Source organism: Oenanthe melanoleuca, chromosome 10 (assembly GCF_029582105.1).
Source record: "Oenanthe melanoleuca isolate GR-GAL-2019-014 chromosome 10, OMel1.0, whole genome shotgun sequence".
Classification (NCBI taxonomy): Eukaryota; Metazoa; Chordata; class Aves; order Passeriformes; family Muscicapidae; genus Oenanthe; species Oenanthe melanoleuca.
This window is the reverse complement of record NC_079344.1, coordinates 18,771,231-18,792,134: the sequence shown is the minus strand read 5'-3', so window position 1 is coordinate 18,792,134 and position 20,904 is coordinate 18,771,231. Positions and strand designations below refer to the sequence as shown.

The 20,904-nt window shown below is 39.7% G+C and overlaps 2 protein-coding genes across 3 annotated transcripts in view; one reads left to right on the top strand and one right to left on the bottom strand.

The window, feature by feature from the left end:
• The window catches only part of NRG4 (neuregulin 4), a 44,752-nt gene that overhangs the window by 2,520 nt on the left and 21,328 nt on the right, over positions 1 to 20,904 (bottom strand). Inside the window, exons 1-5 of one of the 2 annotated variants that reach the window (XM_056499651.1) lie at positions 18,531 to 18,758; positions 14,696 to 14,869; positions 13,737 to 13,791; positions 9,678 to 9,771; positions 1,921 to 2,070 (exon numbers count right to left, since the gene is read on the bottom strand). In XM_056499651.1, coding sequence (XP_056355626.1) covers positions 1,921 to 2,070; positions 9,678 to 9,771; positions 13,737 to 13,746 — 254 coding nt within the window. In that variant the 5' untranslated portion in view covers positions 13,747 to 13,791; positions 14,696 to 14,869; positions 18,531 to 18,758. Of the gene's footprint in view, positions 1 to 1,920; positions 2,071 to 9,677; positions 9,772 to 13,736; positions 13,792 to 14,695; positions 14,870 to 18,530; positions 18,759 to 20,904 lie in introns of those variants that run through there. The other variant, XM_056499652.1, reaches the window with a different exon arrangement.
• Positions 18,869 to 20,904, top strand: part of TMEM266 (transmembrane protein 266) — a 76,831-nt gene continuing 74,795 nt past the window's right edge. The window contains exon 1 of the mRNA XM_056499646.1: positions 18,869 to 19,012. The gene's annotated coding sequence lies outside the window, so the exon portion shown is untranslated. The remainder of the gene's footprint in view (positions 19,013 to 20,904) is intronic.

The following is a 20,904-nucleotide window of genomic DNA, read 5'->3' as shown; positions in this document are numbered from 1 at the left end:
GAAGTTTGAGAAAAAAGTCTGGATTAATGACAACTCTTAGCAATAATCCTCATTCACTCAGCTGAAAAGAGGGGAGTAGATTAAAGTATCCACTTGAGACTTCTCAAGTTGTTGGTTGCTTCAGCCAAGAGATAAGGACTTACAGATGTAAAATGTTTCATTTATAGATGAGTTCTCTAGCAGATGATCATCCTACATCAGCCTCTTAAGTGTAAAGGTAAGACAAGACATTTTAGCCAGTTAGGTTCTTTTATCTGTACTAGAGAAGTTGATAATGGTTTTGTGAGATTTCCCAAATTCGTCTGGTGTGTAAAATAGGGTTCAAGGGCCACTATGTTGTAACTGAGTTGTTGCCCTTTTTATTTTGCTAATAAAGAGGCACCACTACTTGTTCTGCCAGTTAGGTAAAGCTTGAGTAAAGATAAGTTGATATTCTGTCTAATAAAAGAATTTTCACAGACCTGTCATTGCTGTCACTCTAAGCTTCTCTACTTGGACCATAAAACTCAGTAGATTGTCTCCAGTTTCCCCTGATTATACTGTATGTGAGAGAAAAGGGATCTTTTAACACATTACTCTCTGAAGACTTTTTTACATTTTCTCAGAGACAATTTTACTTCTAAAGAAATGCTGTCTGTATCTCAATGAGACTTGAATGAATTTTTCTTAAGTTAGTTTAAGCCGTTTTTTGTTCTAAGTTTATAGTAATTTGCAAATTTTTTTAGCGAACAACCACTGTGGCATTCCATGGCAAAGCAAGATTTAATTAAAATTGCTAATGTGGGGGGGTATCCTTTACAAGGGGCTTTTTATACCAACTGTTTTATCAAATGCTCTCTATCTCTTCTAAATACATTCAGCTGTGGGAGAAGCTGGCATTCAGTGGGTTTCCATGACAGCAGCTGAGGTAAAACTAGACCAGCTATTCCAAAGGTCGCTCATTGAAAGGCACAGATCAGAAAGGTTGATTTGGCTATGTGACCATGGCAGCACAAAGAACAGAATTGCAAGAACCTTTAGTTATCATAACCAAGGAGAAATGCAGTATAGGAGGAAAGAGAAGAGGCTGCAAGTCTGTGATGGTAAAGAATTACAGCTGCCTTACACAGGCATAGAGATGCATAAACACATATTAATGGTATCTGGCAAAATGAGTTCTTACAGAAAGTGCTGTACTCTAAAGATAAAGACATAGGAAGTTGACCTGCATTGCAAGTGAAGATGGTAAGTTTGTTGGGTTGAGTATAAGTGTAGTGATATATGTACAGCATCAAAGAGTTGCCTCAATCCCAGTAACAGCTTTTGTGTTTTCATTCCAAGTCCTAATATGTCTGAAATGCTACTAAAACCAACCCTGTCTAGCACTGGTGTTTGCCTTCCACTCAAACATGGATCACCCTGGACAAATTAGTGAGCTCTCTGAGTTGTCCTAAATGCTAGGAAACATCTACCTGGAAGTAGTCTTTAATTTCATTCTTTGTTAGTTTTCCTTTTCAGACCAGGAGTGGCAGAGGAAGTAGGAGCTAATGGCACCAGCTGCTTTGGTTGCCAATTCAGTAGGAACTTATCCCTAAGCACTTTGTTAATTTACTGGTACATCTCAGTCATTGGACCACATAAGGTAGACTAATGTTTTAAAATGTTAGTACTAACTCCAGATAATATCTCAGATAGGGGTGTATTTATTACAAAGCAACTGTAAGTAAGAGCTTAAAAATTACACTGAGGAAACTTGAAGCAAGTAAGCAAATATTACAAACAACAAGTTGTAATATCACACATCCACATTCATTATGCTGAATAACCATACAACCTTATGGATAATTCATTACGTACTTTTACATTCAAGTAATTAGTACATGATTACCAGAAGAAATTTCTACTTGATTGAATAGCTTCAGCCTTATGAATCACTTTTACCTGCAAAGGAAGTAGAATGCTCCAATTACAAGAACTCCTAGAAGAAGAAGGGAAGCCAAGAAAGCTGCGAACAGGTCACCTTTTGTTTGGGATTTGATGCTGGGCAGCAAAACTTCCTCACAACGAGCTCCTGTGTAACTCTCGATACACCTGGGAAACCAAGTTGTATTTAGATTAGATGGTAGCTTGTCATCTACAGTGAAAAGCACAAAGGCTTATTCTGGGCAGAGAACTTGTTCTGACACAATCCAAAGATTACATTTGCTTTACAGTAAATTTTCTTACAGCATTTCCTCTCACCTTGTATTTCTGGAACAAAGGGAATTAGGTATGTTGGGCATCAAGTTTACATTCTGATCCACACTGCTTTTATGTATTAGGTTTAATATACTCATCACTGACAGATTTAATTAATTAAGCCTACTTCTTTAGTGTTAACTATGTTATCCCCCTGGTTCTCACACAGTAGTCATGCTTTGCTTTTTTCTGTTACAGGTAACTTTCTGGGTTCCTTTGCTGAAGATAGTACTGTCAGCTAAAGAGATCAAGGAAATGGGAATTCATTGAGACACAGTACAGCTTAAACTGCAAAAGTCGTTTATGCAGTGTAATAATTCATGCCAGAACATGTTACATGCTTGGTGAATAACCCCCTCTTGGAGAGACCTAGGTAGAAGTGTTCTCTGCTATACTTATATGTTGAGCTACTAAAAACTTCTTCTGAAGAAAGGATTAAAACAAATATGGTATTTTACCATGGTAAAATGGTAAATTTTATTTAAAAGAAATAAAATTAATGGCTTAGTAATTCATATTCAGTCAAAAATAGGTTGAAGCTAAACTAATCTTCATTTCTTATGTATTTCTCACTTATTCTGCTAAGTTTTCTTAAGGAATTGATTTCATTACAGAAAATGAAAAGCACTCCTATCAATATCTACTTTCTGTGTGTATTTTTTATATATGCAAATTTGCTTCTCTCTATTTGTATTACTAAAGATCTTGCTTCTTCTTGCTATTTCTGGTACTGAAGTCATAATAATCTGTGACATAAGCAATTTCAGGCTCCAGCTGAGAAAAATGGGCTAAACTCTGCAACATACTTGAAGTTCTCAACTGCTATTGGCAGCTGCAAGGTATAATTTCCGATGAGAGATAAGAAGGTGGAGAGGGAAGGAACTGCCAGAAAAGAATGTTTAGCATTTCTAACTAATACCAAAGGATCTCTGTGAGTTTTCTGACGTGGTGCCTGATTGACTCCCACTACAGTTTCTCTAGGTTATGGCCCAGTATTTCAGTATTGCTGGCCTAAACCACTGCACAAACAGTTTCTCCCCTTTTAATTCTTTGTCTTTGGAAATATAATGGAAGATTTATACACTAAAAAAAGACATCTAATTATCATCGTATATTAAAGCTATGCAACTGATCAAACAGACACCATTTACTAAGGACAATCTGAGGCTTTTCAAAGTCATGATGTTTCACTGCTGGGAGAAGCAAGGGTAGGCAGACTGCTCTGATTGCTTGAGATAATGTTCCAGATATTTATTCTAAGTGTAGTGGCTTTTCAGTGGTCTATTTCTGAAATACTGTAGAATACTTTAAGAATAGAAGTGTAGTTTGAGTGGGGCATTGTTCTCTAGCAACTAAGAGAGAAATGCTTTGGAAAGCTGAATAGAATAACAGGGAAAGAAAATGGAATAAGAAATTCATAGGAGTATTCTTGAATAGCAATGAAAACTGGAGAATAATGCAAGGCTAAAATGATACAGGAAGAAAAAAAATAGGTTTTGGCATCAAATAAAGGCTCATGGAAAAGTTTTAAAGAATGAGTGTAAAGGGAGTAAGTCAGTAGCCTAAAGAGCAGAATGAAGCAGAAGGAAGACAAGACAGTTGTAGCTGCAGAGAGCTGCACAGAGGATCAGGTAAAGGGTGAGGGTTACTGAACTGTTGTGATATAGGAGAGTGAGGTGGTGTGAACAGTGCACAGAAGCTGCTTTCGTGTTCTGCAAAGACCGTAGGAAAAGAATTGGTAATGTGTTGACAGCACAGCAACAGGGCACTGAGATTGTAGCACTTCCTACAAAACAGAAAACAGAACCAGATTCTTAAGGTAGTCACAAGTCTTAAGGAGGGAAAAGAGCTTGAAGGCCTAAGATGGTAAGGGGAAAACTATAGTGATATGAATCCAAGGCTATAGCAAAGAGAAAAACAATTTATACTCAAGAAGCACGTGCCAAACTTAAAATATCCTGGATGCTGAACTTATTAATTCTGCATGTTTGTAACAAAAACAAGTTGTAGAAACATGACTAGCTAGTTTGATAGTATCTGTTTAACTGTGAGCAATGCATTAGAGACTACAAAACTACCCGTCCACTTTTTCTAGGCCAGCCAGTTGACACACTTGCTGAAAGTGATTCCATGCTATCTAAAAAATGCTGTCATATAACCTAAAAATTATGTAGGTTTTCACAGAAACAGGAAAATTATGATGTGATATTGATTCAATATCTCTGGGTTACATTTAAATAATAATATCACAGCTAATGCGATCAAACTGTGCTAAAGTTATGTCTGAAAATCCAGATGTTCAAATATTGCTTGAACGAGTTTTTTGTGAAGTCACCTTTCCTGATGTACAAATAGGTAAAGGCCTGTGTTAAAGATAGAAGCAACTGATGCTTTAAGACAACCAGGAAAGGTTTCTTCTGGAAGTCCTTTGCTAAAATAGGTGAGAAAAACTAAGCAGAGTTCAGTAATTAGCAGTGGGATTCTTTCAGACCTGCTTATCCTGCTGCACTAGCAGAGCTCCAGTCATTTCAGTGGGGTTACACATGCAGTGCCTGCAAGCAAGACAGAGACAGTGTCTAACAAGCACGGGGTGGGGGGGCGAACACAAGGCACAACTATGGTGTCTGTAGCGTCTCCTAGAGGCACTCCATCTTACTAGACACAGCCCTAAAGGTCAGGAGCAGCTCCTTTATCTTGTTTATAATGGGTGTCTACAAGTACAGCACAATCAAGAGCGGTTGTTGACACAGCAGGCACTGGTGCAGCTGCACTGCAATGAGTTGGGGCAGAGCCCAGAGGAGCCTGGTGCAGGCTGCAGTAAGGAGGAGTTGCACTCACTCACTCAGTGTTCACTGGCCAGATGTTGCTGGAGCACATCACCTGCACGTGTTAACCTGCTGCCTTTAACAGCCCTACTGTGCAGCACTCCAGAGCTGATTTTTAAAAGGGAATAAAGGTCTTTCCCCCTCTTAGAAAATGGAATTTCTAATTCAGAGTTGAAAGACAGCAGCCTTCAATGTTTGAGGAAATTCTGTGACTAAAACCTCCCATTTTCAGCTGGCATCCAGATTTCTGCTCTCTTAGATGACTGCACACACGTGCACAACACCCACACCTCTTGTCAGATGAGATGAGCCAGCCTTAACTGTTGTACACAAATGTCCTACAGGAGCTCCAGACAAAACACCAGCATATGGAAAGAAATCCATAGAACCTTTTGGCACAGGGTATTAATCACATCAGCATCAATGCCAGGTGGAAGAAAACAGCCTGCACTGGCTAAGATGTCAGGAGATGACCAGCAGGTCTGCAATTACACTGATCCTTTACAATCTGATTAGTAACTAAAACATAATGGCCTTGTAGTAACACTGCTGTCTCCTTTCAGATGCTGCTTGTTGGACAGTGCAAATGATCCTATGGCACTGGGATTAGTAAGAGGGTAAAGTCTCTTTCTTTGCCAGACTGTAAGGTGGGCATCGTAAGGAAGTATCTGCCAGACTGTAAAAGTAGGAAGTAGAATTTGAGTCAAAGAAGCACAAAGATTCTCACTGCTTTGCAGTATACTATCAGGGTGTTGACTTTAGTTTTCATTTAGTCTTCCTTTAGTCATGAAAATCTTGGGTATTTATTGGTATAAAGACTACTTGCATGTAAATACAGAGCTCTGAGCAGAAAAAGATGAGAAAATATCTGCCTGTCAATGCAATTCAGATTACATGGCTGATAACTTCAAAATCAACAATCTTCAGTCTGTAGCAGACTCCTAAAAGTTGTCCTAATCCATATAGTCTAAGAACATCTAGGAAGTATGAAAAAGAATTTAGAGCCAAAGTGAATAAGCAATGGCAAAAGGACACCTAAGCAGCTTTTAAAAATAGTTTTGCATTTAGAGAAGTTTCAGAACTGCTACTCTCTATACACAGAGAGTAAAATGAAATGCTCCTACTGGAGAGAAGTTGAAAGAATGGGTTCTTCTGCCCTAAAAGAATGGCTTATTCTCCCCTCCCTTAGCTATGTGTTTTTTCTGGCAAGTTTTCCATATCTGGCAGTTATATTAATTTGGATTGCTAATAGTTTTCAAACACATAAGTGTTTTGTTTTATATTTTATGTCCCATTAAAAAGAAATCTTAATTATTGACTCTTTTTAGCTATACTTTTGGTGTGTATTCTAACTTTTATTACTACCTTTCAAGCCAAAAGCAGAATTGAAAAATACTAATCAGACAGTTTGTTTTCAGAAGAGCCTGAGGTAGACTGAAGTGTATTTTTGGAGGCAGAGAAAGAAGAAAAGCCCAGATGAGTGGGAGGCCCTTCCCTGGCAGGGTGCATATTTTGCAGGCTAGAGCACAGCAAGTGTGACTTGTGGGGATGTCTGAAATGGGGAATGGAGGGCCCATGGCAGAGAGCCAGGCAAAGAGGGACTATACAGACAGTGGTAAAAGGAGTTTGCATGGGATTTACTGGATTACCACAGGACAGGTGAAGGAGACATTCCATTAGGATGGAAACAAGGAAGGGAAAAAGGAAGAGAAATCCTTGAAAGATACACAGGAATTTCAGGAGATTTGCAAGGTGTGCCTGTGCCTCTTGCAGTATTTAGCCCTCCCCAGAGAAGGATCCCTGTCCCAAAATGAGAGCATTCACTGTTCATTTCTGTGTGTACTGCCCTCTGAAGCACAGCTCTGTGTGTGTTGTCTTATACCATCTGTATTTTGCTTGAAATACAGAAAAAAAGCTCCCAGAAATCTGCCAAGTGAAAGAAAAAAATGGGAGCACCAGAGCTTCCCCTCAGAAACCAAAATCTTCACTTAATTCTGCATACATTAATTACTGATTCTGGGACAGCTGTGCATCAGGTGCTGAGACAAACAGCTTTCAGCCTCGTGGTTTATGGTACACCTGATGCAGCTACTTTGCCATCCTTCTCTGTCCCACTGCCTGTTTATTTAGTTCATTTGAGTGTTCCTGGATTTGAGCTCATCTGGTTTATGGTGACAGGTGTGCCTTTTGCTGCTGAGAACATTAACTCATTGTTAGGGGAGCACTGAGGGAAGATGGCAGCTGGGCAACCTCATGTTTTAACACACATCAGCTGCATTTAAAATCTGCGACTGTTGCGCACGAAGGGGGTCAACTACTATTCTGTTGGTATTAAATCTCTGCCTTGCATATATCCATTCCTGAATGATAAAAATAACTGAAATTCCAAAGGTAAACAGCAGCTCTTCGTTTTTAGCATGTTACAAAAGACATATTTCTAAAGAATTATGAATTTTTCTCAGTCACATGGTGAAATTGCTTCCAGGGATGTTGCACGGGGTAATCTGGACTCTGAGCTCTGCTGAGCACAACACATTTGTGTAACTAAGTACCATGTCAAGGCAAATGTGTTTTAAGGTATTTTTACAGTTTGCCAGTCTGTTCTTTCTCCATATCCTCCTTTTAAATAACAATCATTCAGCCCTTGATTCTAAAAGTGATTTGAGCTTCCTTTCAGTAGGAGATGATCCTTTGAGAACACTGGGGAGCTTTGGGTGGGATTTGGCAGAAACCCTCATCAAAGAAACTGCGCAACTGTGTGATGATGCCAGTCATGAAGTTCCAAAGCACCAAATATTTTCTGAATTCTGCTGAATAGTGATGCATTTTTTCTGTTGTTTCTATTCACATCACTGCTGATTACTAAGATATCTGTGTGTAAACAAAACCTTTCTCATCTATAATTAGCCTTCTCTGACTGATTAAGGAGCATGCTTAGAATGAGGATGTGCTTAAATAGAATGCTGCTATTTAAACCCATCTAGCTTCATAATCAACCACTAGATACAGAAAAAAATAGTTGATAATTTAAATGCAATAAGATTGCCTGAGTAAAACAAAAATGCTCTTAAGATGTTACTTTTCTGCTTCAGCAGATTATAAAACCCTATAGTACCTGAATTGAAAATTACTTCATCTGGAGCTGTTAAAGTGGAAATGATCTATGCTGACTAGTTTGTGCTCCTGAAGAATGAATTCTTCCAAGTATTTGTTATTTCATAGTTGTAGTTATGGCATTGAATACACCTTCCTTGTTACGCAATCCAGCAGTAGTTGAGAGGGTGCTTTGAAATTGTGTAACTGCTGTTTTGTAGTTTAACCATTCATTTTTCATTTATGTACAATAATACAGGACTCCTTCTAGGGAAAAAAACATGTATTTCAAAAAGTTTTACTTTTTGTTTGTGTAGTATTCATTTTATCCTTCATAAGCTTGAGAGGTTTAGCAGATAGAATAAATCATCATACCACACTTCAGAGCTTTAATCTCACTTCTGGATCTGATTCATTGTGACACTGAACAATGACAGTGACATGCTGTGTATATTTTTCAATGAGCATTTACCATAAAATTACCTCTTTTCTCACTGTCTAACTAAATGAGTTTATATGCTTAAGTATTTAGATTGAACTGTCCCAAACAAAAGAAAGTAATAGTATAATTAGGCATCTGGGAAAAGATGTTTCTTTCTTGAACTGTTTTATCCAGTTATCACTAGTTATAGCTCAAGACAGAAGAGGGAACAGAAGTTGCCATAAAAGAAAAAAGGTAATATCCTTAAGTGTCTGTAATACTTGTCTGAATGCCTATTTTTTTTTGTTAAGCAAACCCATGAAACCAACCATAATTTATTTTGATGAATGATAACTCAGAATTAGTAAATGCAGGACCCTGAAAAGTGACAGATTTATTTAGCATCTTGGTAAATCAGAGAATAAAAAGATAGGGCAGTATTTGTGCAGGGAATGTATCCACATGCAAAACCAGGAAGTGCTTCTCTTCCAGTTTGCTACATAGGTTTCAAAAGGAAGAATGGTTCTGTTATGGAGTGGTGTAAGAAGTATCTGTGTTTGCTGCCTCGATGTTTCTGTATCAAGAAGTCTTTGGCTGTCACTATAAAGCTGCTCTTTGAGTATTTCAGCAAGATTCAAAGAACATAGTAAGTCTGGAATTACATTCTTTTTCCCCCCTTAAAAGATTTTTTTTTGTGTGTGTGTGTCTGCATTTTGTTCAGGTCAGGCCATTTTTGTTGCAAATTTTTTTGCAATATAATTAATTTGTAAGAAAAACTGTACTTTTTCTTTCTGAATGCCTTTCCCACAGTCTATATTCCATGAGGCAAAGGGTATTTCGTTATTTTTGTACTGTAATGAGAAAATGTGGCTCTAAATAGATATAAGCCTGAATGCATACATAACTGAATACTGTTCCACCTGCCAAGCAAGTATACACCAAGTACACACATTTATTTTTCTCCTATTGCCATGTCTCTGTAAGCTAGGTAAATAATAGGTAATTGGTATTTTCTTTTAGATCATGCTTTAGCAGTGATTCCTTAAAGAAGGTAAGTGGAGAAATATTCTTTGGACAGCTACTGTCCAATACTTAAACACACAAACTTTAGTTTCACTGACCTGCAGAATGGACTGGATACAGTAGGAATCATATAACAAATCCCTCCATTTAGACAAAAAGATCCATAACTGGTGCCACAGAGTTCTTCATGATCTGAAAAATAAGACCAAAACAAACACTGAGAAAAATAGAGACTTCAAACCCAAAAAACACAGAAATAAACCACCACATAATGAAACCAGCCTAATGAGCAAAAAAGGTATAGGTCCTGCCTTCCAGGCCAGCAACACAGAGCACTGCTTTGCAGAACAGTTCCATGTAACAATATGCAGAAAATATCACCAACTTATCACCATATCAGATGTGAAACACCTAAATTAGATGAATAAATCAAACTTTCTCTTGCAGTAAGAGGAACTTTTGGATTCTCCATTGCTTCCTTTGCCTTTCATGACCACTTACCCTAGTGAGTACAGTGATTTACATGATGACCTATGTCCAGGCTGCTCTGTCCTGTTCCAGTGGCATGAGATATCTTTAGCTTAACCAGCTCCTGCAGTGGAGTCAGTCAGTCCAGATGCACCCAGAATAGTCCCAGATAAGGACCAGGATGTTCTGAGACTGCTCTGGGCTGCACTGAAGCTGAATTGTGGCACCCTGGGGCACCACTGGCGTTCCCCACCCCAATTCTCAGTGGCCACACCAGGGCACAGCCTACAAGCACTCACTTGTGTACAGCATTGCTGGCTAGTATATCATTTCCATAGGTCTCAAAAAGGCTTTTTCCTAACTCTTAGATGAATTCTTAATGTGTTAAACATAATTAGGTGTTCCAATAACACCCCAAATACAGGACACTAATGTCGGCACTTGTAGCAGCACTTGTCCATTTTGTGCTTAAAAAGCATATCTAACTGTACCACTTCACTCCTGAAAGCAGTCTAAATTTGGAAGTTGGACTGAATGTATTTATGACACATTTAATGCATCAGTAACTCATTTCATATATATGCATCTAATATTTTTATATATTTCTTCCATCTTATGAAACCACAGTATCTCAATCAAAACAAAAATAGAGTAGTCTTCTGACATCACAGGGGTGATAGTCATGTGTTACTTCACACTTTAGGTGTTCTTGCTGTTATTTTTCCCAGAAGTTCTGAAAACAAGAATTCTGCTGTGTCATTATTTATGCATAGAAGACATGTTCTATACATAACACAGAGTTAAGGGGAATCAAGATTTTACTTTTCTTATTTGTCCTTCAAGAAAAAGGGTTAGGGTTCCCCTTTATTCCTGCAGAAAAAAAAAAAAGTAAGAAGTGTGGCCATAAGACATTCTACCCTAGAGAGACCTTCTATAGCTTCTTATATAAAATAAGCCAGGCTTTTTTAAGAGTGGCAGAAATGCTCAGCTACTTCTACCTCTGTGCAACAAAATCATTGTGCATCCTGCTATGCTCTAGGCCAGCTCTAGCACTTCCACTCTCACTCTTTTTTCTACATTCTTCCCTTTCTATGACAGCACAGTGATGTAGGAGTGTGAGTAAAATCCTTACATTATTTTAAGATGAATACAGTTATACCCCAGGGCCTAAGAGGAATTCAGTTTCATGTTCCTGTTACCAAAGTGCCAGCATCCAAATGGTAACTGGACCTTCATGCCTGTGTGCAGATAAATTAGGAAGCTGGAGGAGGGGAGAAGAAAGGCTGGAAAGACTGTTCATGTTTAACCTTGTTGCACAGAAATGTGTGTTCTGTCCTACCTTGTTAGAAGTTAAATGGAAATTTATTTTAGCTCTGAAGCTTCCTATGCAATTCATTTACTGCAAGCTCACAATTAAATGACTTCTTAAATTATTTTGTATAGGTAACTGTACAATTGCAACAGGAATAAAATGGTAAGAGGAGAAAACAAGCAGGTTTTTAAACAAGAACTACAACTTAGGTGGTTTTAGTCTATCCAAGTGTAACAGTGGACCTCCTGTGAGAGTGCAAGTCATTTGAAGGCAACATCCTGCCTTAAATGAAGAGAGACCACTGAACACATCAACAGTGTATCAGAATATCTATATCATTTTAAGAATCAAGTGAGAAAAACAAAACTTTAAACTTTGACCTGCTCTCAAGTCTGTTAAGTGTCTGAGGGAGTTAACTGTTGAAATTCTGCCAGATGGAAAGGTAAGATGATAGAAGGTAGGCCCTGCAGAAAAATCCTTTTGAACAGCTCATGGAAAGGCTTTAAAGAAATTCTCATGAGAATTAATGAGAATTTGTTATCCTCCCTAAAATCCTGCCTTATTGGTTCTATTTCTTCATCTTTATGCAGAACTAGAGCTGTCTCACACTGACATAGGGGCAGAGTACTGAGGAATGCTGAATGCCTCGAGTCACTCGGGCCTTGGGACATCTGGGAGAATGAACGCTGTTACGGTGTGATCTTTGTATCAAGGACCAGCTCTGCAGCCCAGCCAGACATTTCTGTTCTGGCAAAATACCTCAGGTACTTTCTCTTAGGTCTATTAGAGAAAAGTGAGAGAGGTGGAGAGAGAGAACAAAAAGTGCCTAGGAAGCCTTTGAAACCTTTTTGATTGTAATTACAGACAATTTTTCTATAGGCTATTTCTTCCTAGAGACAGACTTTTCTTCCAGTACTAAGGGGAAAATGGCACCCTTAATTTTAGCAGTAATGAGAAACTTGAAGAAATCTCTATGTTCACCTAGATCAGGTATCCCTTTTTCCATCCAGTTGTGATTTTCATTAATTCTGTTTTGTGTATTAATACTTCGATACTGATTAGTAAAACTATCTGAGTAACACAGTATAATAACAAAGATGTTAGAATTATGAAAGACAATAAAATAAAATTAAATAAAATTCAGGAAGCTTTAACACTAGGAAAAAATATTACTAACAAATTGTGGTTTGCTACAATACAAAAATAGGTGTTATTGTACTCCACACCTATGGTATTGAAATGCAGTAACTTGCTGCAAATTTCAAAGCTACAGTTCTGTATTTGTAACAGGGAAGTGTGAAAGCACCAGTTTATCTCTTTAAATCTATAGTCAATGATGCAAAACACTATACTGGAGAATCAGAAGGGGTTCAATACAAGCCAAAACCCAATTGCATTAGCATTGGTGAATGTGTTATGATTTTTCATGAGGTAAGTCAATACATTATATTAATCTAAAAATGCAAATTGTATGCTTTGAAAGTCAATTGTATGCTACAGTCAGACTTCATAATCAAGACAGAAAAGTTTAACAAGTCAAGAGATGATGGGCAATTTAAAAAATTCAAAAGATTTAGCTTTGAAATTAATGTAACTCTATCGATGTATGTTGTATATAACATATATTTAGATACCCCCCTCTATGTGAGAAATTAAAGAGAAGTTGGACACAAAAGTTACTTTTTAAAAAAGTTGGATTTTGGCAGAAGAAGTGAAGAGGAATAAAATTAGGTTGTTCTTTCTAATGCTAGACTGAATATTTAAAACTGATAGGTAATAGCAACCTCTAAATACACTTTTTCTTAATTATTCTTTTTGAGGACATGCAGGTGTCCTGGTTTGAGCTGGGATAGAGTTAATTTTCTTCCTAGTAGCTGGTACAGTGCCGTGTCCCTGAACTGTCTAGTGTGTTTGCATTTAAACTTCCTAACCTGACAGTCCTGACTATTAAAAAAACCCAAATGCAGGCTCAATACCATCTTAACTCCAAAGAGCCAAGCCAGCCTTCATAACTCACACGTTGGCTCAGCTGTTTTGCCTAGTCCAGAGGCTAAAATACTAGACTGCTAACACAAAAAAGGAAGAGAGAGGAGTGGGAAATGTTGACAGAAGATAACAGGGGGCTGAAGCATGCTTCCTCACTTGTAAGCAACTTTGGACTGCACGCTAATCAATCACAATCTGAAATACTAGGATTGATCAAAGCAAGCATCTCCCTACAGAATTTGTACCACTGGCTGGTAAACTCTAGTGAGGGATGGCATCTCTGCATAACAGCTGTGACAATCAGTTGTGGCAGCTATCAAAATCAATGCAAGTGTAATGAATTCTAATGATATAGGTGTATGGATCCAAGTAAAGACTTGGAAGAAATTACCTGTTCGCATATTATTCCGACAACAATTTTTGTTCTTGGTCAGAGGCAACAGCACCTAAAGACAAACATGTAAATTAAGTATGTAATTTTTGAACCTGGTGTCTTTTTCCCCTGAAGAAATAGCTATAGGGATGCAACTTTCAGTGTTTCTGCTAAGACACGTGTTGTAGTCTGTAAAACTAAATTCAGACTAAAGCATGTTTAAGCAATGAATACTTTTTAAAAACTGCCATGCTCATTCAGAATTGTAATACCTGATGCATTTAGGCAGTCTGATTGATTCTAGCTAGCTAATGAGATTGACACGTGCACCTTGACAGACAGTGCACACAACTGAACCATTCCTCAGACTGCTAAACAGTCAGGTAGATCCTGGTGGTGGAATTCTTCCATTCCACCAACAAAGAAATTTCCAATTTGTCATTTCTCAGAGCAAATATGTGTTTCACTTGAGTGTTCCTCATATCTGGATGTCAGAAATTAGTAATATAAGTAACATAAGTAATATAAGCTGTGAATTTATCAGAACTTGTACAATGATTTTTAAAATCTACAACAGAAACCCTCTGCCTGGACAGAAAGCAATGTTCACTTGACATTGTTAAAAGAAACTTATTCTGTAGACATGCCAACTCTTTAACCATGTATCCTTAGCTCTATTGTGTTTTCTTGTTAGATATAGTCAAGTTTACTGTACTAAATAGGTTACTGAACAAGACTAACATAATAGATCATTTTTTCATGTTTGCTCTTTCTTTCTTCCTTCAGAGTGTATGCAAAGTAAATATTTAAGCAAACTGTCCTATATTGGAAGAAAGAAATTTTTTCCCCATTAAATGATCAAATAAAATAAATTACCAGCTTTATGAGAAATAATTGCCTATTCTGCAGCTTTAACTGACAGAAAGCTGACTTTCTGTAGAGGCCCATTTCAAAAAGTGTAATGCATTTTTACTTACTTTATAAGTAGATGGTTCTGGTTTTCATGGGACCTCAGGTGGCTTCTCTAGCTTTTTAAGTGTCCTGTCCATACAAGAAAATCTGAAATGGCAGCTCCTTGTGATACTGGGCTGTAACAGCAAGGTCCCCACCCAAAGGCGTCCTCTTGAGCTGGCTCACAGCTACACTTTGCTCTGTGAACAGAACCAAGAACAATTAACATAGCCTGTGGCATGAAGAAACAAATGAACAGGGCCACTTCAGAACTAAAATCCTGCTTTTGAAAGAAATAAATCATCCTGGTGATTCATTTTTCTAGCAGGCAAGCTCTGTATTCTACATGTGCTGTTAAAAAGGTTTCAAATTTTCATATAGTGCAGTATGGGTAAGGTTACAACAAACATGTGTACAGGGCCCACGTACAGAATAGGGTAACATCCCATCATGCTCACAGGATCACTTGCATATTTTGCTAGAGTTACCAGCACTAGAGTTTATTGCTGAATTCAAAACACTCATAAAATGCAGTACATATAAATTGTATCATACATATATTTTACACTGGCATCAAAAATCTGATTTAAATTTGTTTTTTATTGGAGCAAAGAGTCTTTGTTCATTTAGTTTCTCTTTTCACAGAAAGCTCCACAAAATTGCATAATATCCCATAACTGTCATAAAATATAAACAGGAAACATAAACTAAATTTCAGACTAGCTCCTGTACTATATTTAATTAGGATACAAGTGTTTGAATTGACAAAATAGCTTGAGTTTTGCTACTGCTGAAAGGAGATCTCTCATCTCCTTTCCTTCATCTTACTGTCAGTTTGTACCTCGGTATCTCTGGTGCTGCTCCTGGTCTAAGTTTAACTTTTTCAGGAGATGCTTAAATCCAATGATCTGGCAGAAAATCCCTTAGGGGAAGCTGACGGATTTCTGCTGCATCAGTGTGTCAAATGGATGTGCTATGCAATAGGACTAATTGTTCCATGTACAACAAATTGTTTATAAGCTGAGTGCAGAGAGCAAGACGGCTCGAGGAAGGCCGTGGGACTACTAGTTACTTATTTTCAAACTTTGTTGCCTGTGTATTCAAGTAAATAGAGGGTGACAAAGGGCAGGAGTAAAAATACTTCCTCACCAATGTGAAAGTGTAAGTTTATTTTTTAAGTTCTGATAATAAGTATCACAATATGGGTCTAAAGATGGTTTTTGAAAGAGGTGTTGCTAACAGCATTCACAGTTTTGACTTTTTTGTTTTTAAGACTGAAAAGTACATCATTAGGTAATCATGTATTTAGATGTTTTTCTCTGAGGTACTGCACTCTGAACAGAAGTTCAAGTATGTATCACTGTTTTAAAGAGAATTAACTGGACTCCCTATCTTATTAGAGAATAAGATAATATATTTAAAGAAAAGGAAGAACTACAGCAGAAATTGTTGCTAAACTTAATCCTAACTCAGGCCTGCATGTGCACTGAGTTCCTACGAGAAACACAAAGATCATCTGTGCACCTTCCTTTCGTTTTCCAAACTGAGTCTTCCTCTAGATGCAGATGTAGCCTATGCTCACAGAAACTAAAAATCCAGTTTTAGGAATGGTCAAATGTTTATTTTCCATGCATCTTGGAAATTTGTGAAAAGTTACTTTGTATATCCAGTTAAAAGTATTTTAATCTGAAATTTTAAATATAGCTTGCGTTGCTCTGTGCCAGCTTGTTGAAAAATATTCTTATCAGTTCTACCCCTTTCCCTCATCTTTGAATTCTAAACTGATATTAATAATAATAATGCATCATTTAAAATGCTTATACATTAAAGTTAGGTCACCTGTGTACACTGAGATATATTGCAACGAGTCATGAACTTGTCAGACTTGTCTTTAAATGAACCTGTGTGCTTTACTCGCCATCTACTTCAATCAGAATCTGTATTGCCTCTTGGTTTTGTGTACTTTTACTGGTTAGCTGGCCTAAGCATCCACAGTACCTGTAAGTCTTAATGAGCAGAGGCAGATAAAAAGCAAGCACTGAATAATGATTTGGGCTTTGGTTTATGGATCTTTGCTATTCAAACATTCTTAAAATTAATCTCTGTATAAACTCTTCCCCAAATTAAAGCAGATCGTTTCAGTCATGTGGCTATTTCAAATATACATTGTTTGTACATTTAGATTAAGTTGCACCTTACAAACTGTCTTTGAGAATGGGATTTTACTGCACTATGTATTCTTTCTAAAAATCAAAAAAGGTAAAATCTCATTCTGCCCCAATATTGAGCTCAAATATTTGTGTCATGAAAACAATGAAGGGGAAAAAAAATTAAAATTGCTTAGTATGCTGATTAAATGTACATTTCCTTCTGAGATGTCCTTGATATCTGTCAAGCAGTCAGTAGTCTGCACCTTGTACTTTTTCCAAGAGCCAGGAACTGTCCTGAAGTCTTGTTAAAAGGAGTCTGTTTTTTCTCACTTAGGTATAACTTCTCATACCTTCAGTTTCCGAAGCTCATAACTCATCTGAGCTCAGAAAATCATCAGGCATCAGAAAAAATCCATTGAACTGCCTGAAACAAATGAGGATCTCTATAAGGAAGAATTCCAGGTGAGATCTTATAACAAATCCGTGTAAGAACAATGTTTTACTCAAATGTTTTACACACTGGAAGTGTCTATTAGGATGGGATAACCACAATATCAGGAAATTCTGACAAAAGATAGATGACAAATAGCTGACGAATCTCAACCTGCTTTGTTTGACAGGGTAATTTTTTGAAAACTGTTTTTCAAAATTCTTTCCATTGCAGTTTTCTGAAATGACAACAAATGACTGAGTCCTCTTATCTTAGAAATCCCTACAGCAAAAATTAAGGTCTACATTTTCATTTTTATCCACTAAAGTATATCTAGGATTAATTATGTACTAAAACAGGGGGTAAAACTCTTGTCATGGTGTTGAAATTTACAGTGAATTTCAGGGAAAACTTTAAATTGCCAAAATTTCCTAAACAGTTTGCAAACAACTGCAAATTTCCATCTGAAACCCCAGTTCTGTTGTATGAGATCTTCATGCAGTTGTTGGGCAAAGCTACAAAGGTAAGGGTTTTGTCCAATATTATGTGAGGGGAATTACTGAACTTTACAAGACCTGTGCATTAAAAGAAAATCACTATCAGCCTTGAAATACAAACCCTCTATTCTACCATCCTGTGTGCTTACTGATTTCTTCTATGGCACTTTTGTTTCCAAGTTTCATCCCTAACTCTTGTAAGAAATCAACTGAAATGAATTTTAATGTGAAGTTTGTCTCTGCATGGTTAATTTTTATTCATACTTAAGTGGGAGAGGTAGTGTCTCTCATAAAGTCAGCTTTTAAATGTCAATAATCTCAGATCCAGTAATCAGAACTCAAAACACCCATATTACAGACTAACATACAAGGAGACAGTTTAGCACATGGTGGCATAATAAAATAGACCATTGCCACTTAAATAACCATGAGTTGCTAAAAATGTATGTCCTAAGAGTTTAGATATTTGCTTCATGTGGCAGTCATCAGGATTCAAGTGTAACGAGTCTTCCTAACAACGAATTTGACTTTTAAAGATTCATCCAGAGCTAATGGCTGGTTTCTATAAACAGCAGCTGTTCCAAAGCATAGGGGTGATAATTGTCAAAAGCTGGATTTCAGTCTCTCTATCATTTCTCTCTATCATTTTGCCCATTTAAAGCACGTTCTTAACCTTGGGATGTTTTACTTCCTTTTTTTTTTCCCTTTTTTTTTTTTTTTTTTCTTTTTTTTGTGCATTTAATTTTGTATTTAGTTAATTTGTTCTACTTAAACCACGGCTTACCACAGCAAACGGGTATTCTTAACTCTGCTGGTGTAATCTTTCTCAGACATGCACAGGACAATCTGCTGAATCAACGTAATCCCTAATCCGCATGGTGTAATCCTGCAGCTGCTCGCTCCGGCGCCGTTATGTAATCCCGGCCTCCAGGGAAGGGACGGGAAGGGACGGGAAGGGAGCGGGGCGAGCCCGGGGCCCGGAGCGCGGGGGTCGCGCGCTGCCCGCGGGCCGGGGGCGGGGCGGGGGCTCCCGGCCCGTAGTACTACAGCGCGCGCCGCCCGCCGCCATTGGCCCGGCCGCGCCCGCGTGACGCGCGCCGGACGCGCGCGCGCCCCCTGCGCTCCCGCGGAGCGCCCCGCGCACCGGCCCCGCGTTTCCAAGGCGACCCGGCGGGGACGGCGGGAGGCGCGCGCGGGCGGTCCCCGGGTCCCTCCCCGCGCGGCCGCCGGTCCCGCGCGGGGCGCTGGCGGCGCGGGTAGCAGCAGGTACGTGCGGGGAGCCCCGGTCCGTTTCGTGCCCCGGCGCGGGCAGCGGCACTCTGCCCCTCTGCCCTGCCGAGCCGCGCGACTGCACCGTGCTCCGGCGCGGGCGGCGGGTCCCTGCCGTGCCCCATCGTGGCCGTGCGCGGCTCGGGGACCCCGGTCCGTCTGCCGCCGCGGGGTCGGGCAGAGCGGCCCGGCGGACTCCCCGTGCCGCGGTGGCGGGGGCCGCGCTGCCGGGGGAGCCCCTCGGCGGCGGACAAAGTTTGGCGGCGGGCGCCGCCTCCCGCCAACTCTGCCGGCGGTGGGGCTGGGGTCTGAGGGCGCCGTGCCGCGGGCCGGCCTGCGGCGGGGCCCGAGCCCCCCTCCGCGGGGTCAGCCGAGCCGCGGCCCGGCCGGGGCGGTACGAGGTTCGCGTTCGCCGGTGTGGCGGGGCCGCGGCCGCGCTGCCGCAGCCGGACCGGCGTGAGCCCCGCGGGCAGGGGCTGAGGGGACTCCCCGCGCCCGGGGCTCCTCACGCATCGCGGTCCCTGCCAGTGCGGCCCGCGCGCCTCCGGACGGGCCCGGCCGGACAACTTCGCGTGTGCGGACCCGAATACCAACAGCCCCGGTAATACCTGAGCGTGAAAGTTGCTTTTATTATCTGTGTGTGCAAACCACCCAACGGTGGTGCCTCGGCAGTGTCTTCACTGTGGATCTGTAAGGTGCTGCATCGCTTCTCGGAAACCCCCTGTCCTGCAGCAGCATCACTGCTTGCCCCAACGAGAAAGGGAATAGTAGTTTCTTTTCTGGAGTCGAAATCCGTTTAGAGTCCTCCTTACTAGGGAATTTTCGGTTTGCTTTCCATAAAATGTAATAAAGTTAATAGGCCTTTTTTGTTAGATTTGTAGAGATGAAATCTAAATTCTGGAGGTTGATGAGCTATAACAGGCCAGCGTGTCGTAATAACTTTTCTTAAAAAGAGTAATACATGAACATGCATGCTTTCTGATCTTGTTAATATACTGAAGTTAGGAAAAGGTTCTGCAAAGTGCGTCTCCAGAATTGTTGGTTCTTATATGCAGGTTTAAGAGCAAACCGATCTACAAGCTGTGTATTAGAGCATGCACCTGACACCAGTTGTAACAGCTGCAGATGTTTTGTGTAAAAGAAGTAATGGTGTAGGGGTATTTACAGCTGTGAGTGCCATCAGCAGACAAGGCTCATTTGTCTGAATGCAGGGCACCTGTCACAGGCACACAGTCAGAACCCGCTGCTTTGCTCTGTGACTCTAAGGAATCCTGCTATTTTTGCAACTATTATGACTGGGATTTGCACAAGGAGGGGTAAGCAATCTGTGTGCTTTTAATGCGCTCTAATAACATTACTAACCAAGTGTGGATTAGATGAAACAATACTGATAATCATTTTTGATAGCTCTTGTGAAGATGCTGTGAGTTCCTGCAGGACACTTGTAAAAGGGTTATTGCTACCACTGTCACTTTAGGTGGGGGTTATAAATTAGACTGTATAATAGTAGCACATAGATGCTATTAGCATTGTGCAATATGTATCTTGTATGGGAAAATGTGTCTGATGTTGTGAAAAATGTCTGTCTTGTGAGGCAGAATACTCCGTGAAGAGAAGGGGAGGAATACTTCTCATTTACAGGGGATGCAGAATAAGAAGCAAGTGTGTGCTGCTTCAAACGTGCTGTGGTTCCTAAATGCTGGGCAGAGTGTGTGTCCAGTCAATGAAGGGACAGTGTGAATGAGAAGCCCATTCCCAAAGCAGTGCATGTGCGTACTCATCTTACTCATTCCTCTGTGTTTCTGAACTAAGTGCAGTTTCTGCAGCTCTGTCCTGATGCTACGTATTGCAGAATTGCTCAGGGCATGATCCTGGTTTTGCCTGAAGGG